The 23,355-nt window shown below is 40.1% G+C and overlaps 1 protein-coding gene across 2 annotated transcripts in view; it reads left to right on the top strand.

The window, feature by feature from the left end:
* The window catches only part of inpp5a (inositol polyphosphate-5-phosphatase A), a 143,649-nt gene that overhangs the window by 18,327 nt on the left and 101,967 nt on the right, over positions 1-23,355 (top strand). For both annotated transcript variants that reach the window (XM_029449560.1, XM_029449561.1), the window contains exon 2: positions 15,807-15,848. In XM_029449560.1, coding sequence (XP_029305420.1) covers positions 15,807-15,848 — 42 coding nt within the window. The remainder of the gene's footprint in view (positions 1-15,806; positions 15,849-23,355) is intronic.

Raw genomic sequence — 23,355 nt, 5'->3', positions numbered from 1 at the left:
AACATATATTAAGATGACGTTAGTTTGAGTGTTGGTGGAGCTACAATGTTAGCATAGCCCTGATCAAACCACGCTCCGTTCAGAAAACAAGGATTTAAAAAAAGGTTGTCGTCTTGCGGATAGTTCTGACAAAGCATGACTTCAGACTCTTTACAAATCGGCGTCATAATGCAGTTATTTCGGCAACGTTTTGTTCTGTTTATAGCAAATGAACTACCTACATAGCCACGAGACTAGTTTTCTCACTCTGCCCATGCTGCCAAATGTATGACACTCAAATTTAGGTGGAAGTAGGTTAGCCTCATCACTTTCCCAACTGCTCTGTAATGTCAGTTCATAGGAAAGTTATGAAACTCCATTGTGAAATATTTAAGTGTGTCATAAAGACTGTGAACTCTAATTGCCAAAAAAGGGAAATGATGCAGATAATCTTGTATGCCCTACATGCAGGGACCTTACGAGGGCTGTGTGCTGATGTTTGTCAGAGAAAATGGAAATGTCTTAAAATATCTAGAGAGGAGCCACAGAGAATATATTATGCAGGAAGAGAAAACTGAAGGAAGAGAAGGATTCAGAGTTCAGCTCCGGGGCCAGGTCATGGGGAAATACTCTGTTATTCATCGGCAGTCTAAATACCACCACACACACCCTTACATACAGGTTGTAGATACAGCTGGTGCCTCCACTTGATCATTTCAGCTACTTCAGCAGATGGTCAGCCATCTTTAACAAGCTTGTCGTGTGTCTAACGTCTTCGCCTCGGCCAGGTTTTAACCACTCTGGGATGTTGTGGTGTTTCTGAGGCGTGACTCACCCACTCTGGGTCTGGTTGAGGTCTGGGCCTGGGCACTGTGTTGTGGAAACCCAGTGCTCTCTCCACTGTTTATTTTGGAAGTACGGTTTTCTGGCACTCTGTGAAGGTCAATGCTGAGGGGAACCATTAAATGAGGGGACTTCTCGGGAGATATATTCCTGATTTGGACATATTTTAGACATACTTTCTGATGGAGCGGGGGAGAGGCAGCTTTGTCCCGTTTTGGGCCTACCTGATGTGTTATGATGGATTTGAATTATTTCTGTGTGACACGGAACCCCATGTTGATCTTTCTGCTCTACATAGTACACGATGACAGAAAATAGTTGTTGCGTGGCTTCTCGGAGACATTTTAATGGGGTCCTGGTGGAAATGGAAACTGATCCTTCTGTGGCCCCCCCCCCCCCTGTTGATCACGCTCTTTTCCTCCCCTCTTTTTTTTTTCTTCTTTCTATTCTCACTCTCTTCAAGCACTCCCACAGCAGGAAGAACCCAATTATAGAGATATCGGGCCCATGCTGAAAATGTGATAGCCTGTGAAATGTCTTCGGCGTCACACAGAGACAATGTTTGTCCTGCCCCAGTTCAAACAGGATGCTGTGTGCAGGAGAGCGGCGCGAGATAAGAACAGACAACGGCAAGAGGGAAAGACCAGAAAAATGGCAACCAATGGGGCAGAGGACAACATGGACAGAAAGAGGAAATAAAACAGTTCTGAGACTGATGATCTGATGACCCCAAGAGAGACAGAAGCAGAGCTGTAGTGCAGTTACAGTATCACTAGAATAGTGCGATTCTTGAACAGGAAGTAGAAGGGTATGCGCTGCTACCTGAAGGAAACACAGCTTGTACGATAGACATTGTGTGACTCTCCTCTTCCTCCTCCTACTCCTAACCATTTCCTGTTGCTTCCTTGCTACATAGTAGTTCACAATGACTTAATTTACTAAGGAAATTAAAAGTTGATTTGCATAATACCTCATCATTTGTTGCGAAATATAATAAGGCTCAGATACACAACACAGCGGTTGCAAAACAAGCTCTGCGCACAGACACCGGCAATAGGGATTTGTATTATAGGTGTAATCATGTTATTCTCACTCAGAAACAGATTACGGGATGATTATATCTTCTTTTTTCCGCTAAACCAAAGATTATTCTCGTCTCAGAGGACTTATCTACTGACCTCACTTTGACCGTAATGCTGCTGTTAAGATTAAAATGTGGGTCATTTGATAAACTATTTATACTCATCAGTGCATTCATTTATTGCTATGAGGTGCCATTTCAAACAACTTAAAAGGTGTAATGTGTAAGATATGGCCATAAATTTTCAACAAGTCAACATAATGTGAAGAAGTAACCGTGTTGATTTTAACTCAAAGACATCTATGTACTGTGTTGCAGAGTTTTCAACTAAATGTCAAGAGGCGATAGTGAGTCACTGTAGCATCCAGTCTGCCCTGAGTCCAACATGAGAGGACAAAGAAGTAGAGCTGCCCCCATGGCCTGTCAAGCATGTTAAAGGCCAGGGTCCGTGCAAGTTTTGGTAGTTTGTGTATTGGATTAAATAAAAAGTTGCAGAAACGAGAAAACATCTCATATTTTCATTTCGTCCTTCCTGCCGCCAGGAGGCCACTTCGCCCCAGGGAGAGTGGGTGGCGGTCCTGAGAGATGGCCATCAGTTAGTGGCTGTAGCAACTCCAAATCAACCAGCAAAACCCCCAGCAAATGCTGCTTTGTTTTCATTTGTGCATCTTAACAATGTCCATTCCAGTTTCTCAAATTCCACAGTGAGGTCTTTAAATATTGGCTGTAGTCTTGTCTAGTGTGTTCAAATACGCCTTTTTGGCTAAAACGCAGGCAGTGTGAGCTGACGCAACAGTCGGCTCAGTCGCCGCTTGTTCTTTGATGTCTGTTTGGTCTGTCAGGGACTTGAGAGGTTTTTTTGGGTTGACTTCAAAGACTTGACATACAGACGCATTAATTATCTTGTTTGATTACGATCGTAATTACAGTAAGTTGTTGGAACTTTTCCATTCTGTTAGTAACCACACCTGCCAGAGTTAACACTGAATTATGGATGTCTAAATATTTATAGCCACAACTGTGTTTGCATGCTGTCTTCACAGAGTGAGAGCCACATTCAGACGTTGCCACACAGGGGAATTATTGATCTTGCTTACAGGAGACAGGATTGATATATTCAACCAATAGCGACAGTAAATATCATGGCATGCTGATAATCTTACAGTGTGTTATTCATATCACCAGAATAAAGGCTTTCATTAGGTTGTGTTCTGCTGTTGCTGTGACATTTGTCCTTTTTGCTCGCTCTCAAGATTAACACCAAAAGTCTCTCTTTAGTTTTTTGTTTATTATTGATATGAGTAATGCCCACTGATGCAAGACAAAAACAGATCTCAAAACCTCATCAGATATTTCTGTGCATGCGCCTCTAGAGATGAGAGGCATCGGAGTGACTTTTCAAAGCCTGAGAAAGTAGAGCAGGCTTTGAATCTGTGACAGCCTTATTCTCTCTGTGTCTTCCGTTTCTAAATTATACATACGTTTCTAAGTATGTCCTTTTTGAAGATTGAATCCCCTTTTTGAAAGTGTGATCACAACCAGTTTGTGTCCCTCAGGCCAGTTGTTAAGGCAGTACCTGCACTTTCTGTTGACATAATTGTTTAAGAGCAGCTGTGCAGTAATACTGTAATGTTTATTGTGACATGTGTTGAATGTCAAATGTTTTGTGGTAGTTTTTTTTTATTTGCCTGTTGAGAGAGAAATTCATGGAAGCTATGATTCATGTAAAAATATGCATGGTCTTTAAAGGGGAATTAAACATTTGACCTTAAGGCAATTAGTTTAACGCGGACGAGCTCTGTGGAGTCCAAAGAACACAGTTTATGTAAAGAGGGGAATTATTGATCCTGCTTACAAAATGATTGACAATTTCAGCCAATAGCATCTAGAAATCCAAGCTGAAATAGTCTGTAGTTCTTCCTTGTATCCAACTACGTCGCATCAAATGATGGATGCCGCAACAACAGGTTTCTCTGTCAATACAGCACACACTGAGGAATGTATTCCTTCAAACGACTACATTTACCATCAACACTGATTGGACATCCATATAAATGGTGGTGGATTTGTTCTTTTTTTAGCACCTTACAAATATGTGAAGTTGTGCCAGAACCCCCAAACTTAAACTTTCACCTGTCACCACCAACTGCTGAAATAACTCCTCAAAGTTTAAATGTTTTGTTAGTAAGTAATGTCAGTGTAATAGCATAATAAAAGAGTCAAGCAGCCAAATAAGTAAATACATAGTTCTCATGTAACTTTTTAGGGAAGTCCCAAAGGTTCTTGGGAAAATAACTGATAATAGCGACAACGTTTCTTTTGGAAAGATTCTGGCATGACGTAAAGATTATGCAGAAAGTCTCTTTGTTGGGTTTCTTAACAATGTAACTTACTTTGCAGCATAGCTACCGTCTCTGCTCCTTCTGTTGAATTACCCCAGAGAGAGCAAAGTAAACACGGGGATTAACCTTCAGCACTGCATCTGACAAAGCTTTTAAATCTCAGATAGAATGCGTTTTCAGCTCAAAACGTCAAGAAATCCCCCCCGAGGTTTCTCGCTTTTTGTGTAGAAAGCCTCGGCTTAGTATATTTTCAAATAATGCATAATGCTTCCCTGCTCAAGTGAGTAAGATATTGTCCTTACAGTGACAGTAATCAGGCATGTAGAGCATTTTATTAGACCTTTCAACCACTGATGCCATGTGGAACATTGTTTGATTCCTCAGGAAAGTGTCTGGTGCTTGTAAAAGTTGAGCGTTTTTATTTCCATTCCAGAAAAGTTGCACTAATTCATAAGTGGATGTGTTTTTTCTTTTAGCACAACCTCCGCCTGTCACAGTTAATGAGCTGCTTCACTAGAAGTGTGAAAGAGATTTGCTTTTCTCCACTTTGTCTTTTTAAAGAGAAGATAGCAGTCATTCACTTTCAGTTGCCCAGCTGTAGCTAATGGGGGTATGTGACCTATAGTCCCTACAATTACAATCACAGTGGTCCAAAAGCAAATCTAATTGTGTCAGGATTATTTTATCATTTTGTGTGAATGATGTACAGGTCTGGAAAGTTAGGAAAAAATATTGGCAAATAATCTAAATTCCAGCAGTTTGTCATTCACTCGCTGTCATTTCCATTTAGATGTCTCTTGTAGCTAAACAATGATGTAATCTACTTGAAGCTGCCACCATAATCCTTGACCTAAACTCAGAATTGGGAACAATGTATCTACCAATTTAAGTATAGCATTAAATGTAAACAGCAACATCTTGTTTTATACTATATGTATATTCTTGTTTCTCACATTTAAAACATTTAATAGAAAGCCTTTATTGCCATTGTTCAGAAAACAAAGGAATTAGAGGAGCTACTCCTGATTACTGCAATTAAAGGACACAGGAAAGACAGCAGAAAAACAAAACGGCATCAGCGCAGACTACACAGGTTCTCACATAATGAGCAAAACAATAAATAAAACACAGTATTTATTGCAGTATAATAAATGTAATTATTGCACTATTATGAATGTACTCGGGGCAAACCTTGCTCTAGACCAGGACCAGTAAGTCTTTGGTACAGCTGCAACAATTAGTCTACAGAAAAGAAATGTCCAACTATTATGATAATTGATTATTAATTATAGTACTTTTCCATCAAATGTCAGAAAATTTAGATTTCAGCCTCTAAAATATGGAGATTTCCCTATTTTCTCTGTTTTTATATCATATTAAACTGAATATATTTGGGTTTTGGACTGACAAAAGAAGACATTTCAAGACCTCACCTTGGAATTTGATGAACTGGGATGGACATTTTTTTCCTTTCTTCCGATATTTTGTAGACCAAACAATTAGTCGAGAAAATATTTGGCGGATTAATCGACAATGAAAATAATGGTTAGTAGCAGTCCTAGTCTTGGGTGGGCCCTCTTTCCGTGGTTGTAAAAGTTGCAGATATGAAAAGCTTCTTATCTCCATGAGTAGCTGGTTTTTTTTGCCAGGTCCATAAAAAGGACACCACCCAAGATTACGGCAGTCAAGAAATGAACGTCTATAAAAATTTACCGAGTTTATTCACTGTTCCACAACAGAAATTGTAGCATAAGGAGACAGTTTGTCAGTTGTATCTTGATCTTATTCACTATGTACATTGTCCCGTAGCCCCATTGAATAGTACAGATACAGTAAGCAGCCTTCAGCTCTCTAATCACGGACGGTGGAATGTGAACAAGCCTTGCTGTGGATCCACAAGAGACCCAGCAGGCCTTCACAGTGTGAATAGCCTTTTTCTTTGCTTGATTTGTGACTCATAATTATAGTGTGGTGGGTCAGGGTGGCATCTAAAACACCAGACACTCCCTTCCCCTCTCAGTGGTGGTTTGCAGTGTTTCCCTGTCATTCTGTCATTCTGTCATTCTGTCACAAGTCTTTTGTATAGAGACGCAGGGCAAATATTGCCTTGTGTTATTAAGATAATTGTGGAAAGAACTAAACTCCTACATTGACTACTTTGTATCCATAGGGCCTACATGTATGTACAATATAAAGCCTTATTAAATACAACACTCAATTGATGGTAAGTCAAACTATTTAAAATGCTTGGTGGCCAAAATCAGCCAAAGTACTTCTGGGGATTCTGACCCGGAAGTAAACATTAAGCTGTATGTTACGGAGGTCTGCTTTGCTCACTTCTTTCTGATGCCGCAGCTCCAGATTACTTTTCTAATTTGTAGCCTCAACCGTTGCGACTCAAGTGACATACCTTGAGGCGATTTATCTGACTTTGCGCAGCTCTCTCTGGCTTTATACGAAAGGCTTTATGCACTTGTATTCACATATGCTGTAGTACTCCCCAAGACCTGTAAACAGATGATTGATTGAGAGCCTGTTTTGAATTGTGGGAATCGTTGTGCCTCCTCGTCAGCTTGTCAGGTTGGTGTGTGTGAGGATTGAGACGGAGTGTATTCAACCACACTGGCAAAAAATACAACTGAGCATATTTATTTGTAATCACATTATAATACCTGACTGTGTGGAAACTTTGTCTGTGCCATAACCACTACGCATCCAGTTAGACCAAAGCCTCTGTTCCCAAATAAAGATACATATTTTCACAGCCACCACATGGTTTTCATAGTTTAAATAAACTTGGGCACTTCTTGACAATCTCCAAGGGCTCGACAAACCTCCAGTTGATTATTTTTAGTCGTCTTGTGTAGACATGCTCTGGTTTTTGTGGAGTGCTGCACGTGCCTGACCTTTTCACACACACACACACACACACACACACACACACTTCTCACTTGATTTATTACCTCTGTAAACATTTTCCCAATGAGTTTATGGTCTCAATTGCTCATTTCAAGACTTTCATTTAGTAAATGATGGTCCCATTTAGAGTAAAACACATGATTAAGCAGGCGTGCCTACCTTGTGATTGCTCCCAGTGTTGTCTGATATGGGTGTTGTCTGTGATTGTGTCTTAAATCTTTAACCTTTTCACAGTGTTTTTTTCAGTTCATAGAGGTTAATTGTAACTTAAACGTAAATTGTTGGTTGCCTTAAAATGTATTGTTCATCAATCAGTTGTACTTAGCTTAGGCTTCAAAACAGTCGTCCACAAACCAATGGGTGACAACACAGTGACTATTTCCACTTTTTATATTCAGTCTATGTTTGTAACTGTCCAGGAAAGTTAATGGTTTATAGTTGTCTGATTGTGCTGTTTCATATTAAAGGAACATAACACAGTTTGCGTAATTAATTATTTGGAAATTTGACAGAAAAATAATATCAGTTTATTAGGTGTCAGTAATGAAATCGGACAAGTCCAGTAAATCCGATTGAATTAGGACACTGCCATATGTTCAGGGTTCTTGTTTATGACTTCTTACTAAAGAGGTATTTGAGTGCAGTAGCTCTGCGTATCATATTGTTGGGAGATTGCGGTCTGTGTTGAGTAACGCATGGCAGAGGTGTGAGTGGGAGAGCGCACACTATTCAGATAGTATCAAAGCTCTGTCCGTTGCCGGGCTCCCTTTCAGCATAGTGTATATTGCACAATGCAGACACTTTTCCACACTGACTTTTAAGGTAAAAAGCAATTTCTACAGTTAAAAATGTCCTTGATTTTTATCTGCCTAAGATTGCTCTGAATGATGATGAAATACTTTACCAGAAGACAATTTTGACAGCTGACTACTGTATTAGTCCGTACTGCACTGCTGATGCACTGCAAAAGTGTCGTTCCCCTCAACAGATCCTCTATCTATCTCTCTAAGTGTGTGAGCTTTTGAATGGTATTGTAATTTTGTGCTGCTGCAGTCTCATGCTGTGGGCAAAAGGCTGTGGTTGCTCTGGAGTGCTGTAATTTCCTGTTTTCTGATGACACATAATCTACACAAATCCCATTTGATTGCAGTCGATTCACACTAAAAGGGGTGATGTGCATACATTTGTTTGAATGCTAGTTTTCTCTTCCTTAGTTTATTATTCCATTACTGCATTTACCCTGCAGCTACCATTCTGTTTGTGTTGCGAATGTACTCTTTCTGTCAACAGTATCAACTCTCAGAACTTAAACTCTGACAGCGATGTCACAATACCAGAATTGTAGTATTCAATACAAATACCAGTGAAATGCTCAATACCAATTTAATACCACGATATCTATTTTAAAATGCGGTGAAAACATCTCCTTCAAACAACTGTATTCATTCAAGTTTTTCACCAACACTACATTTTACAAGATTACAATTGAACACATCATGATATTGTTATAATTTACCTATGGCCAGTAGTAATTTTTACTGAATAGAGCTTGAACGCAACTCCATGAAATCTTTTTTTCACCAGCTGTTAACGGCTAACAGCTAACGTTAACTAGCTCTCCTCCGATTTCAAAACAGATTTTTGTTCACAATGTAGCATTATCAGGGAAAACAATAGGTGTCCCTTGGACGCATCCATAGTGAGTTTACTGCATTCAAAACACTTTTTTTTTTATTGTCGCCTGTTCATGTTTTCAGAAAATTGGCATCGACTTGGAGTCATCTCACTGCCTGTTACTGCTCAGGGTTGAGGGGGCCCTGGAACCTGTCCCAGCATACATTGAGTAAAAGGCAGGCCAATACCCTGAAGAACTCACAAGTACTACAGAGGTAGCAAAAACACACACTAGAGAATAAGCAGTGGAACAAAAAAATGCAAATCTAAATAGAAAGTGAAACAAACATTAAATGGTCCTTATTTAGTTGTGGTTACTTACTAGATAATAAAATATCCTGAGATAAAACTTGCAACAACCTTTAAGGAGCAGTCACTCTTAGATTTCATTTGCTACTAAATGCTAAAAAAAAAAATCAAGTGAAGGTGTTTATTCAGTGTTGTCTCTCGACAGGCACCATAGTATTAGTCAATTTAGTAAAATATCCATTCTACTGTAATTGGCAGGAGAGGTAAACTTCAGATCTGTGTGAAGAGACTGTAATCTTCATCAAATTCATACATGAAACAAAAATACATGCTGTATTTCTTTTATGTTTTCCCAACCCTTTCTTTTTCTTTGATATTCGACTGCCACTAGAGAGGGGCGAGACATGATAGTCGTTCAAATGGGCCAAGGGGGCTTTTAGGCGCTATTCGGTGATCTAACAGGAACTTTGTTTGAAGCCTACTGACGCCTTAACCCTCCTCCATACCTCCATACCGTATCCTCTAGAAGGATGAAGATATCTCCCAGGAATCAGCCTCGGTCTAATTCAGTGTTTTCTCAGACTGGGTCTGCTCTAATTAATTCCATAATGAGCCTTTTTGATGTGGAGTTACATAAATCACTGAGGGGATACACTTCAGTGTCATCCGGCCTCCATCAAGCAACTGTGGAAGAGTTGTTAGGGAAAGTGACATCGGGTGGCAACCTGTTGAAGGCTAGCCAATCAAGCGATCCCCCTGCTGATTCTCCAGCTGCTCTCCTTCCTCAGATCCCCTCCTTCAGTCAATTGCCTCCATCTAGGCAGTGTATTTTTAGTCAGCTGCCCGTTCCCCTGAAAGCCAACAACCTCCTTTCTAACAGTCTGTCAACATGCACATACACAAGCTGCCCATGCAAAAGGAGCCGTGCCACGAGGGGCGGTGAAAACAAGCCCACTTCCACTGCTGTCTTTAACATGTGTAACTAGATTTTGTTTAGGATCTAGCTGCTTTTTGTTGTATTTGTAGATTTCTTTGTGGAAATGAAATCCTGTTATTAAGAAATAATGACTATATTCAGATTTGCTTGGAACAATGTAAAAGCAGTGAAGGGATACCAAGCCTTCCTACTAGCAAAAGCCATCACTGATTTCTTCGCTCATTTTGCATGGCAAATGAGGTGGTTATGAGAATCCATTTCTTCTTATCAAGCTCATAGTTTATCTACTCAAATTGGACTTAACTGTTGTGGAATTTGTGCTTGAAAGGGTGCTTTTGTTTTGGTTGTCTGAAAGGCCATGCTGACAAAGTCACAAGGCCTTTTAGATAATTTGAATGTAGGAGGTGAGACTGACAGCTTCAAAACAAACAAGAACACTAAGCTGAATGGGCAGAGCGTGACTGAACTGCCAATGTATGTTTGGTTACTTCTGAGCCACGCATACCGAAACTTTAAAGCGGCTATAATCAGTCTTTTTGGACTAACGGAGATATACAAAAGAGATGTACAACTTTCAATAGATTGGACACAACCTAGTTGCTGTGTTTTATGTAGTAAATATTGGCATAGAATCTCTGCCTTCAGCTGATTCCATTCAGAAATGCTCTTCCTCGGCCCACATCATTCAAAACAGTGTGTCAGGCACTCAAGATCGCTAGCATCCACCTCGTGCCATTCATGTATGTTACTGCACATGTTGAGAGACTTGTGTGCAGAAGGTTGTTCTATTTTCAGTCGTATGTCGGATTTGCTTTATATCAAGGTCTACTTGTTTGTATGTACAGAGATGGAATGAGACCACCACATTAGAGCCGCATACTGTACTGTATCTTGGTAAGTCGTACCTCAAATGCGGCTTTAAAAATCCGTGGTAGACCTGTGTGTGTCTGGTCTTAGTGCCAGGTGTAACCAAGCAACCATACCGTTGCTTCTTTGAGACTCCTCATCTCCACTCTTTTCTTTTAAATTATGGAGGTAGCGTGCTGCAGAGCGAAGTGTTTTTTTTTCTTAAGACGTAGGCTATTTCTTACCCCATGCCAGTCTACTGTGAGAAAGTGAGAGTGGGCAAGCTTGCTGGGAATTGCTGAGAAGAATGAAGCAAAATAACAGCCAGCAGAGATGGAACGATGGACAAACCTAGCGATCAGCACAACCTTATGAAAATATTATAGTTGAAATCGAGGCCAAGAGGAAACAGCGTGAGGATTACTTGGTGTATGAGGAGTAGGAAGCCCATGTGGAGGCCATGTGTTCCCAGCAGATCGCTACAGGGGTTTTTAACGGGACGGGCCTTGACGTAATTTCCCTTTCAGCCTCAGTTTAGACGACCTGAATACCTAAGATTGGTTGGGGAATGTGATGACACTATTAGCCAAAGAATGCCTCACTGAAGACACATGGGGGTAAGAACAGTATGTGCACTTCAGGTTACGACCTCTGATGCTCTGTGACAGCCTGAAGGTTGTGACCTCTGCTCAACTCGTGGAACTTCATGTTACCGTTTCAGAGCCACATACACTATTCTGCCAAATTTAAAGCAAGAGGTTAATCACCACTGCACACTTTGCATGACATTGTCACATTTTGATGACATGCTGATGATATTCCTACTAGTATGTAGAAACGGTTATCTTGTGAGAATATTCTACAGCGTGGTAACTTCTCAAAACCTTTGCTCAACAAGGTTTAACTCATCACTTCCTGTTGACAAAGGCCACCACACCTTACACTGGAATTTAATTTGAGCAAATGGTGGCAATTCACTGATTTTTAAATATCAGTCCAAAGGTCATTCACATTGTAGAATTGTACTTTACTCTACTTACATTTTGGCTTGCATGCCCAGCCACAGTGCTTTGCATTGTATTTGTTAAATTCAAAGATTGGGCATTTGCAATCAGTATCTTGTCACAAGATAGTGATACGTACACTCAGAGCCCAAAGGCAGTGTTGTGATGCAGTCCTAGTTAAAATAAACGTATTGATAAGTGCAAAGTTTTTATGTTTTATTGTCAGATCAAACTGAAAGGGAAGAGATATATTGTCATAGTGAAAGTCACGTTTCTGTCCAGTGTTGACCACTATTGTGCAAATGCAATGCATGTGATAAAAACGTAAAGAAGGAGGTGAGATTGTGTTTAAAACCGATTTAATGCTAAATCTTTTCTCATGGTTTGGAAACCTCAACCAACCAACCAGGAATGGACTCAGCCTAATATGCAGCTTTCATGATTCCCTCTTAATTTGTCCATAATTCATGCATTGCCGATATGCTTATCAAAAATGTAAGATCTACCTTTTTATGGACTGGAATTTTAAAATAAATTTCCACTAAAAATCCAAGCAGAGTCTCTTAGTTCCTCACACTGTCTCAAAAGTAGGCCATCGACTGATAAAACAGAGTAATGGGAAAAGAAGAGCGAGGAGGTGGAGAGAAGTAAGCAAGTGCCAGCGGAGGAAGAGGAGGTGTACGTGGACAGGCTGGGGAGGGTTTGGGTTTATTTTTACCTTTCTGCCAGTATAGCCCCATTTTCTAATTAACTTCAAATTAACTTCTGATAAGCCGAGGGCGGGTGGCAAAGTGCCACGGCTACAGATATAGACTCGGTTCACCCTCCCTTTCCTTCCGCTATTAGACTTTCTCTCCGGGGTCCAGGCCTCCGAGGGCCCAAGGTCAACATCTGTTCCCTAGAAGCATCACATCAGAGATGGGTCAGCCTAAATCTGAGCTCTCTAGAAAGCTTTGGTTGAATTTCTACACGAGCAAGCTGCTGTCGCTGTTTCCACTCTGCTCCACGTGGAGTTGATCTAGGACACATATTCCCCATACGGGTTAAAGACTTGTTGCGTTGGTTCATGTAAAGTCCACTTTGGCACTTGGATATATATTTTTTTCTTCAATTCATCCCGTGAGTGTCTGTGTGATATGAGTGTAATACACAGCAAACCATTTGCAATTGAGAGCGCAGCTAACAGTGGTTCGGGAGAAATAACAAATGGAAAGAGCTAAAAATATCTGCATGATTCGTCAAGGGCTATCATTTTACAGGATGGCACTGTCACTGGGCTCCCACACTTCACAGGATAAGGATCTAAACTTGAGATACACACACACACACATAGATATATTTTAAATGTTGTTTTGGTGCTCAACCACACACGGCATGATGTACTACAGCCCCAGAAAGGCACAGACCAAACAACAAAACAGCACCTGGCAACTGTCAGTCAATATAAACTTATGACTGTATGTGGCCCTTTACAATAGTACCCAGGATGGTCAGGTGGCAACTCTCTGGTTTGAACCTTTGTGTTCCTCTGTCTGCCTGTCTCTGTCTCGCCCTCCTTTTCTCTTCCTCCATCCATGTGACTAATGACAAGGTCCAGTGCTCATGTCCTTATATAGACCTATGCTCTGTCTGATCTGGCTGAGGCTGGGATGATGGTGCACACACACACACACACACACACACACACACACACACACACACACACACACACACACACACACACACACACACACGAGACATTTAGGTGCCCCTGGAAATGTCAATGTTTATCAGGCACAAGATCTTAAACTCATTAATTTATCAGTTAGTTTTTCTGTGTACGGTGCAGAAGGTCTATTTCTGTCATTATTTCTACCTTGATGATAAAGGAATAGTTAATTTTGGGGAATACATTTGTAGTTGCAATGTCAAAGATCTTTTTTTTTTGTTCTCTTTGGCGGCACCTATTGTGACACGCAGTAGTTGCTGGTATGTTTTTGGATCTCACTTCCCAGAGATCCAAACAGTGTCTAGAATTCCCTGAAATGTTGCCATAGTCACCCAGTTTGTAATACTGCAAATGCAAGGGCTTTCCTCAGTGGGTCACAGGCTCAGTCATCGTTGTGTTATCTCATTCGGCGTTAGATGGTGACTTTTAAAAATAAAAATCTCTCTAGATTATTACTTTATTTAGGGCTGGGACACACATTATGACTGTTAAGCCAATTATGAATAAGATTGGGCGTGACGATTGATTGAACCAAGTTGGATCTGGTGCGATATGGGTCGGTTGGTGTTGTGTAATATTGAGTGATGTGTAAAGATTCTAAACTTAAGTCTTTCGTATTTCATATTCATAATCATAGTCTTATAAACGGTTCTACCTGAAGTTAACTTTGTTGTACAAAGTTCACTCACCTCAAGTTCCCCCTGCAGGGTATACAGTCCATGTAGCTCACACCTCCCCATCCAGGATCTCACCCAAATACTAAGCTTTTCTCCTCCTTTTTTGGCCTTTTCAGCACACATTGCAATGCATATAAACAGTGCAACTTCCAGTTGCATTTTTGTTTTGGTACAAGAACAACAGTTGTCTTTCTTGCTGGATTTTAAGGGGTCGTCTACTGCAATAATCCAGTTGTTACTGACCAGTGGTTCAGTGTCTGGTGTAGTTACTAAGTCTTAAGGTAAATGCTCACTCCCGAATGTCAAAGACTAAACAAATCTATGCAAGTTGGTGGAAACAATATTTAGTCTTCTAGTCGTCAGGTTGGTCCCCAGCTTTTGGGTCGTTGATGTCTCACATCAATTAATCAGATATCAACTGTTTATGAGGTTGATGTTGTGACTGATTTACATCCTTATTTAAAGCTGCAGTGAGACATTTTTGAGAGATTTACAATTAAAGCAAAGACACTCATGCACACCGGTCACCTAGGTACATGTACTTAGTTATGCTTCCGATCATTTTTGAGTAGAACTGTCATGGCGATTAGGTGTTTGGTGGGTTTTGTGCCCTTATGCCATCCAAGGATACTTCTATATTATTAGGGCTTTGTTACAGATACCCACAGAGCCTGCAGATCCCTTGTGTATTCTTATTATAGTTTTGTTAGGACAAACTCTCCAACACACACACACACACACGCGCACACACACACACACACACACACACACACACACACACACACACACACACACACACACACACAGACCTAGTTATCGACATAGGGAGATCTCTCCTTAAATGGTAGACTGTCCAGGACCCTGTCTCTGTTTCCAGTGCACAAACCAAATTGAGTACGGGTCTGGGAATAGCCTTTTAAAGTGGAGGACAGAGAGGGAGGGAATGACGGATACAGGCAGAGCAAAAAGAAGGTGAGAAGAAATAAAGATGGCAAGAGGCTTGTCAATTCCCTGCAGAACATGATTTGTGACCCTGAGAGAAAGATACTTCTATTGGAGGAAGGCAATATGCATAGACAACAAGAATAGCACTCAGAGACCGCAGTCCTCCGCCAAGGCCAATGTTGCATTCACATGCTCCACGGGTTGGGAAGTCGTTCTTCTGACTTTGGTGTGTTCATGAGCTTTAAGTCGTATTGTGGAAACAACATGTACGTTAAGAAAATATGTTGCATTTCCTGTGATCAGTAATTTGGATACAGTCTAAAATGAGAAGGTTTCATGTACATCGGTCTAGGAATCTTTTACCGTAATCCTGCTGACAGACAGACAAACCAAGCCAAAAACATAACCTCCTTGGCGAAGGTAACAACAGCACGTGGTTGTACATATTTTAGATAGATACACACATCCCATTCCCACACACCAAAGTGTGAGAAATCTTACATGTTTTGTCTGAGAAAATGTGTCTGTTTAGACGTCAATGATGTTGCCAGAAAATACTCCAAACAATGTCACTAACATCTCGACTTTCTTTCTCTTTCCAGCCTGAAAATCTACAGAAAACATGGCTGAGGGAGTTTTACCAGGTAAGAGATGCAGTACCAAGCCTTAAATATGTAATGAAGTTTGTCCAACAAGTTGCATTTGACCGCTTGGGGTCCTTCAACTGATTCACTGACACCTCACCTGCAGATCTCATGATACTCCTCATGACCAGCTTACTGCTGCTGAAATGGAAAACTTCCACTTAACATGATGAGTTCAACACATCATTTTACAGTAGCATATACTGTAGGCTTAAAGCTCACTTCTTTATGTGCGATATTACACTACCGCTTTTACTATTGCAACATATGGTATCAGAATTGTAACCTAGTCATTTCCACATCATCCTGTCCTAATTTGCTACATTAGTAGTGTATTGGATGTACTATTGGTCCAGGCCCGACACTTGTTTCTACTGCTTCAAGTGTTGTCACAAGACTGTGACCACAAACCCTGAAGCTAGTCCGCATGATTTTCTTCAGTTGAAGATCTGTAAATTAAGTAAAGCATGTGCTTCTTATAGCTCCAATGTCTTTCTTGCTAAGAGAAAAAACACATATATTTCTGCTGTGTTTGATCAAAAGCACTTTTTATAAAAAGTTATATTTATTTATATCTTTTCATAATGCTGTTTCGGAGTCTTTGAAAAAGATTCTTGCAGACTAATGTCGACTTGCCGCTGTGAACTTATTCCTTTCACCCCTATTTTCAAAATGGCACAAGCTCGTACTCAGTCATGTTTCATATCATACCGTTTGATCTACATAGGAACCCCTCACTAACCACAACTCTTTCCACTGGGGTAAGGGAAGTGAGGCAGCTAGAACTCTCAACTGCTGTCTAAAAGTGACAGAAGAGAGGGAGGGAGTGATGCACGTATAGTTTTGCTATGATAACCAATATTTTTCAACACAACTGTTGTGAAAAGGTACATTTAGTATCCAAGTACTTTCTGCAAGATGTATACATTAAAGTGCTACTTGCAGAAGGCATCTTTATGCAGACTGGAGCATTCAAAGTTGAAATTAAATTTAAAATGTGATTTTTATTTTTACTAAGAAATCTGTCTATATATCATCCTGTTTGTATTGTCGTGTGCTTATTCGGTCGAAATTGTACTTAACAAAAATAAAAGTTTTATTTATTTATGCTGCGATAGCGCCCCCTATATTATTGTTTTACGGGGTGTGTGAATTTTTGGTTCAGTTGCTGGTAATACTACAGATTGAAAAAGCCTTTTGGCTAAATCTGACAGTCTGGACATTTGCCATAACCATAACTAGACCCACTAAAGAAAGAAAGCTAATGTTAGCTAGCATCCCTCGTGTGATGTTGGATGAACACAGCACTGAGTGAGGAGGAGCTGCTAATGACTATTGAAAAAAACACCAACAAAAAGTAGCATCGTGGGAATCAGTGTTATGGTTAGGCAAGCTAAGCTATATAACTTCAACCGGAAGCTAGTTAGCCTAATTTAGCTAGCTTCCACTTTCCAATTGTAATATAAACATAACAGCACGATTGTTGTAAAGAGACCAATGTCTTAAATACTAACGGGTAAGAGTGAATGCTATGTGTGCTCGTTTTTAGTCTACAGGACTGTTGTCTAACCAATAACACACTACTGAAGTTGACAGCATGTCTCCTAACAACGCTGTGTATCCCCTAAATGTCAGTAAACCACTGTCATGGGAAATGCCTACCCAGAGGCCAGGAGCCGTATGCTCTTTTGAAAAATTGTAAAGATTTGCACAAAAGCTGTAGCATTATTATAGTTTATATTTCCTTAAACAGAAAATGAGTTGAATTCAAATTTCAGTCCCCCAATGTCACTTCACCCGTCAGTCAAATGTGGCAGCACTTGATAAATGAACAGATAAAATGACACGAAAGCAAAGTCAGACAGAAACTCTTTTTATAATGAAAGACGCCCAAGGAGAATCACAGTGATGTGGAAAGAGAAGAGAAAGAGAAAGAGAAAGAGAAGAGAATGAAATTAGCTGCATCTCCAAATTCATCAGTGTGGACGGCCGGAATTGAGCAATTCTTATAGCGTTACTCAACACTGCTGTCAGGCTAAATAGCACAGTATTGATTTGTGTGTCAGTGATAGTAGCATACCAGTGCCAACCAAGGGGCATTAGAGCCATGGCTGTCTGTAGCCTGATGATGTAGCGCCAATGTCTCGGCTCAACAGCGAGACGGGCCAAACAGGAGTGACATCCTACTTGGGTAACGTCCAGATGCACATGCAACTACACCAAGATATATAAGGTCAGTGTGAAGAGGGCAATGTGAGGTTAAGGAGGCACATTTTTACTCTAAACTAAAACACTTAAGGCTCAGGGAGATGCTGTTTCACCAGGAAGTGGTTTGACTTACAGCAGTTTCCAGTTGCAGTATCCTGGAATAACTGCATGTGACACAGACATTTTTTTCTCCAGTCATGACACCACAATCCTAAAATGTGAGCATGTTGATGAATGAATGCATAACTGTACAGTGTAGTTAGGACTTATGAAGGAAAACACAGGGTGTAGTCACACAGGGATGGGACGGTTACTTTAAACATCTATTCCCGTTTAAAAAAACAAACAAAAAAACAATAAACTAATTGCCTGTTAATATTATTACACAATACTAAAGTAACGTAGTTTGATTACTTTCTGTTACTTTTGGATGAAGCAAATAAATCCAAGAGAGAAGAAAAATGTTGAAATGTTGCAAAAAAGAGGAACAACATCACAGTAAAGTGCAAGTTCTGCCTTCCAGCTGTCATTCAAGGACTCCAATCATTTGGCACATAAGTGTCACTGGATCTTTACCTTGAGTAGCAGAAATAAATTAAATAAAATTAACCTACATGCAAATTTCCCGGTTTGTCCTGTATTATGTTTGCTGGACCAGAAGTTTGAAGTGGTTCACTCATATCCTATGATCCATCTTTTCACACTGGGATGCCTCACGGTAAAAAGAATAATCTTGATGAACTGGAATAAATTGCACTGTACTGTTCTCTTTTTCTATCCACCCAGTGGAACATTAGCACTAACATTAGAGGTTTGTGTGAGATTTGTGTTGTGAAGTGTTGTAATGCGTGCACATGTGCATGGGAGTACAGATCTTTCTTTATTTTAAAAATAAAACTACATTTAAAGGTACTATGATTACGTCTTGTTTTTCTTTCTGTAACGACATACAGTTACCTTTTTTCGTATCCTAAATACGTAATGCCATGTATTCCGTTCCTCCCCAAGCCTGACTATATACATATATTACAATACTGCACAGTGCCAGCACAAAGATACACTATATGTTCATAAACTATTTAGAAAACTTGTATTCAGACAGAGGCACACACCGCTTCACTTTGACAGCAAGGGTTTCAATTTTCAGGATTTCGCATTATCGTGTTCTCTACATTTCATTCATAATGTATTTGTTTCTTATGAGGGAATGTGTTTCTGTGGGTCCACCACACTTTGTTTATTTTGTTGATATTAATATATACAAATGCTGGAGCTCTGCAGAGAAGTGAAAACAAATATATCGCTGTGTAAATACTGTGGCACTCTTCCTAAGGTAGCATCAATTCTACATGAGGAGTATCTGCCTGTGCATGTTTTTTTGTGTTCCTGTTGACTCTGCATTTGTGCACATATTATGTAAACGTTTTTCACTAGGATTCTTCCACTGTTTCTGTGTGGACACAGCGACAGTGGTTGGGGACTAGCTGGAAAAAGTTGTTAGTTCAGACCAGTATGTAATCCAAGTAAATAAACGACACCTCCAACACCTTTGGGGAAAAACACACATTCCTATTTACTATTACCCGCTCCATTAGTTGTGAACATATTCCAGACTCACCCTGAACACACACAATGCCATCATTGTTTTTAGTCTCAAGCATATTCAAGAACACTTTCTGTCACATATTCAAGTATTGGCTCAAGATCAAAAGATGTATACTTTTAGTCTAAAGAGATTGTATTCTGATTATTTATCAGTATGTTTGTAATTTCCAACAATACTTGTTCGTATAGTACATATCATATACAGATAAACACTGTGGACACGAGACATTAGAGATCTGTATTTTACTGGAGTGCATCTGCAGTCAAGTGAGCTTCCTTTAATGGATTGCCTCATGTGGATTTTCTGATATGAACTGGATGCACACCGTACTCATTAAATGTGATGCAGGACTAATAGAAGTCAATGCTGAATACATGATTAGGTTTCCCGGTTATTAGCAGACCAATAAGTTCCATTAGGTCCCTTTTTTATGTCTCCTCAAATCAACAGCACTCAAGTTACTAAGAGCTGAAACACTTTGTGGCTTGCCTCATGACAACTTACTTTCACTCTACATAAAGTACATTTAGCTCATAGTTTGCATAGAGTAGGATTTACAAGCAACCAAATCCGGCAGTCCACTTATAAATCCTAGCTGCACCCGCTCCCAGTCATGTTATTCTATCACGTTTACTGAAGTACTGTTCCTAAATAATTTTCTTTTTTAATGACTTTATATTGGGAATATCCATTTTCTGCTACGTTATACTTTTACAAATATTGTACTTTTCACTCCACTACATGTATTTGATCATTTAGGTTACTTTAAAGATCCAGATTAACCCGAATAATTCAAAATATAACTAACAAATAATTGATCATGTTATAGGTTAAGAGAAAATCGTATTGATCGCTTAGTGAATCACGACAGTATATTAATAAAAAGAATAAGCTCCTCTTTTACCAGCTGTAAGATTAAAGTGATGAACACATTAATGCATCCACAATAATAAACATGATTCTGAAATGGGCCATTGTGCACAAAGAATACTTTTTGAACTCTAATTACATTTTGATGCTAATACTTTTATACTTTTACTTAAATTACCTTTGAATGCAGGACTTTTACTTGTGAGTATTTCTACACTGTGGTATTACTACTTTTACTTTATTACTCGTGTACCGCTGCTGCTACACAGTGTATCTACATAAGTCCTACCCTAAAGTTGAAATTGTAATTATTTTCACATTTTTGTTAATGATACTACAGCCATTGTGCATCAGTTTCCATGCTGTACACACCACCCTCTCGAGGCGGTTAGCGGTTGTTTGGTTCCCACCAGAGTTCGAGTCGCATCAACTAAAACATACCACGTCCCAGTTCAACCGGACAAAACGAGGCCAGTGTGAACATGCCTTTACATCTGAGGGCTGCCGTTGCTAGGAGACATGCCCTGCTATTGACTAGACAACGTCATAGCCACAGTCTACAACTATATGTATACAACATAGTATTGGTCAACAACCATTAGTTATTTACGACGTCTTTATTTAATTCATGTTATATTTCAACACCTGCTGAGTCACTTACAGCTTCTGCACACTCTGTCTTTGAACACAAGACAATAAAACTGTTTAATTCAATGCAGCCCATCAAACAGTGTCTTGGTGCTCCTGTGCTATTTGCACATATTTAAATTTGGTAATACGCATACATTTGCTGCAAAATGACCCCCTTTCTATGCAGATGAGCCTCGTTGTAAAAACATTCACAAAGATCAGCACTAATAGCCACAAGCAGTTAGAGTGGAAGAATTAGCGTCTTCAGCGAGTCGGCTGTCTATAAAGGAAGTAAAGGAAATTCCATTTTTACTTTATTCTCTTCCATTGTTCTACCTGATGTTTTTTGGCACAAAGGTAACATTTATACCTTGTCACATGGGTACTTGCGCTCAGCTGCAAAATGTTATGGCCATGTTGTGCTGACCTCAAAGATGAGCCTAAAGAAGTTTTCAGCGCTCCAACTAGTGTTGTGGTAATTGGAATCAGCACACAAGTCAAAGCACACACCCAGGATATAGATATTGATTTCTAAGTAAAATGGATATTAATTTCAGATTGACTCTAAAGTTAGTAAAGCCACTTTAATAAGATGTATGTGATAGCTGAATAGCTCTGCATTAGGAAAACATAGTCTGCTTGACAGCATTCTGGGTTCCTATGTCCTAATGTGTCTTGTACAGTAAGAGAGACAGGGATGTGGAGAGAGGAATGTCGATCTGCAACGGTTTAGATTCATACAGCCTCTCTGAAATAAAATACTGAATTACAAATGCAGTTCAGCACTTCAGAGGTGTTCTGTAGTACACCTAATACATGTCAAAGAATTAGATGCAAAACAGCCATTAAAAGAATAAACTTACAGTAAATACACAGTAGCTGTCAGTGTCGACATGGAATACATTTGACCGACACCATTCCGGGAACCTGATTGGTAACATTAAACAAATCGGACCAATACCATCCACTTAAAATATGCCTCGATCGGCTGTGATGTTAATCTTTGAAATTGGTTTTGTACATTTTCTAGTTGTAGTAGTTTTTATGATTGTGCTCACACCAACTAATCTAAATCTATTAACAAAGAGCCTCATTAAATAATTTCACCTCATTTGAGAAGTTAGAAAATACAGGTAATGAAACATCTGCTCAGCTGCATGGTCTCTGCAAGTCTCCGTCTTTGTCAACTTGGCCTTCCTTGTAATTATCACGGTCACTGGCGTGCCAAAACATGCCTATTGCCAGGTAGGTTTTGTTGAGCACTGAGGTTATTGGATATCGTGAAGAAGCATGTCCTGGACTCCTGCTTACGGCTGTTGAGGAATTCTGTTTGCATTGTGCAGCTCGGAGGAAGGTTTCATATCTGTTAATGTGTTTGTAGTGGAGGGAGAGAGGGAGAGAGGTGTGCCCCTGTGCAAACCAGGCAGGCCTGTAGCCTCATGCCAGCCAGCTGACGTCATGGAAAGAAGCATCAGACTCTGAACTCAGCGCGTCTGGGAACAACTAGCAGTGGCTACAAGAGTGAAGCTCCCATCAGTCATGCTGCGCTGGCTCATCGTGACCCCTCCACACACACACACACAATGCACTCATGTGTCTTCTGGTCCGTCGTCTAGCCTGCTCTGTGGTCATGAACTCTTAAAACTATGATTTGTCTTTTGCTGGAAAACCTCAATGGATAAGAAAAATAAAAGCACATTGTGTGTTTAATAAAGTATTGTGTCATGTCTTCTGCTTTGAGGTGACTTGGCACAATCCCAAAGGCGGTTTCACACAGGAAAACTTTGGTCTCACGCCCAGTAAATTGAATCAGCACTTGGTCATATAGGAGCAGCTTGTCATGGAAATGGAGGATTTTGAATCCTCTTTTTATCGTCACACAGCATAACATACACAGTGAAATGCAGACATTTAACCCATAGGAGCAGTGTGGGGGTCCGATGCCTTGCTCAAGGCACACTGGCACCCCTCCAGGTACCAGTCCACACATCCCACTTGAAATTGGTGTTGCCAATTCACTCTGTAGCAGCCCCCAAAAGGCTGCGTGCAATGCTGGTTAAAGGTCACTGTATGCATTTCACACTCAGTCAACTGTTGCTGACTTACAGGCCTGTACAGAAGGAGCTGTCTTATTTTATTGAAGGCGTCAAAACTAAATCATCCCGTTGTTCCACTGCAACATCCTGGAAAATA

The sequence above is a fragment of the Cottoperca gobio genome, chromosome 15 (assembly GCF_900634415.1).
Source record: "Cottoperca gobio chromosome 15, fCotGob3.1, whole genome shotgun sequence".
Lineage (NCBI taxonomy): Eukaryota > Metazoa > Chordata > Actinopteri > Perciformes > Bovichtidae > Cottoperca > Cottoperca gobio.
This window is presented reverse-complemented; position numbering and strand designations above follow the sequence as displayed.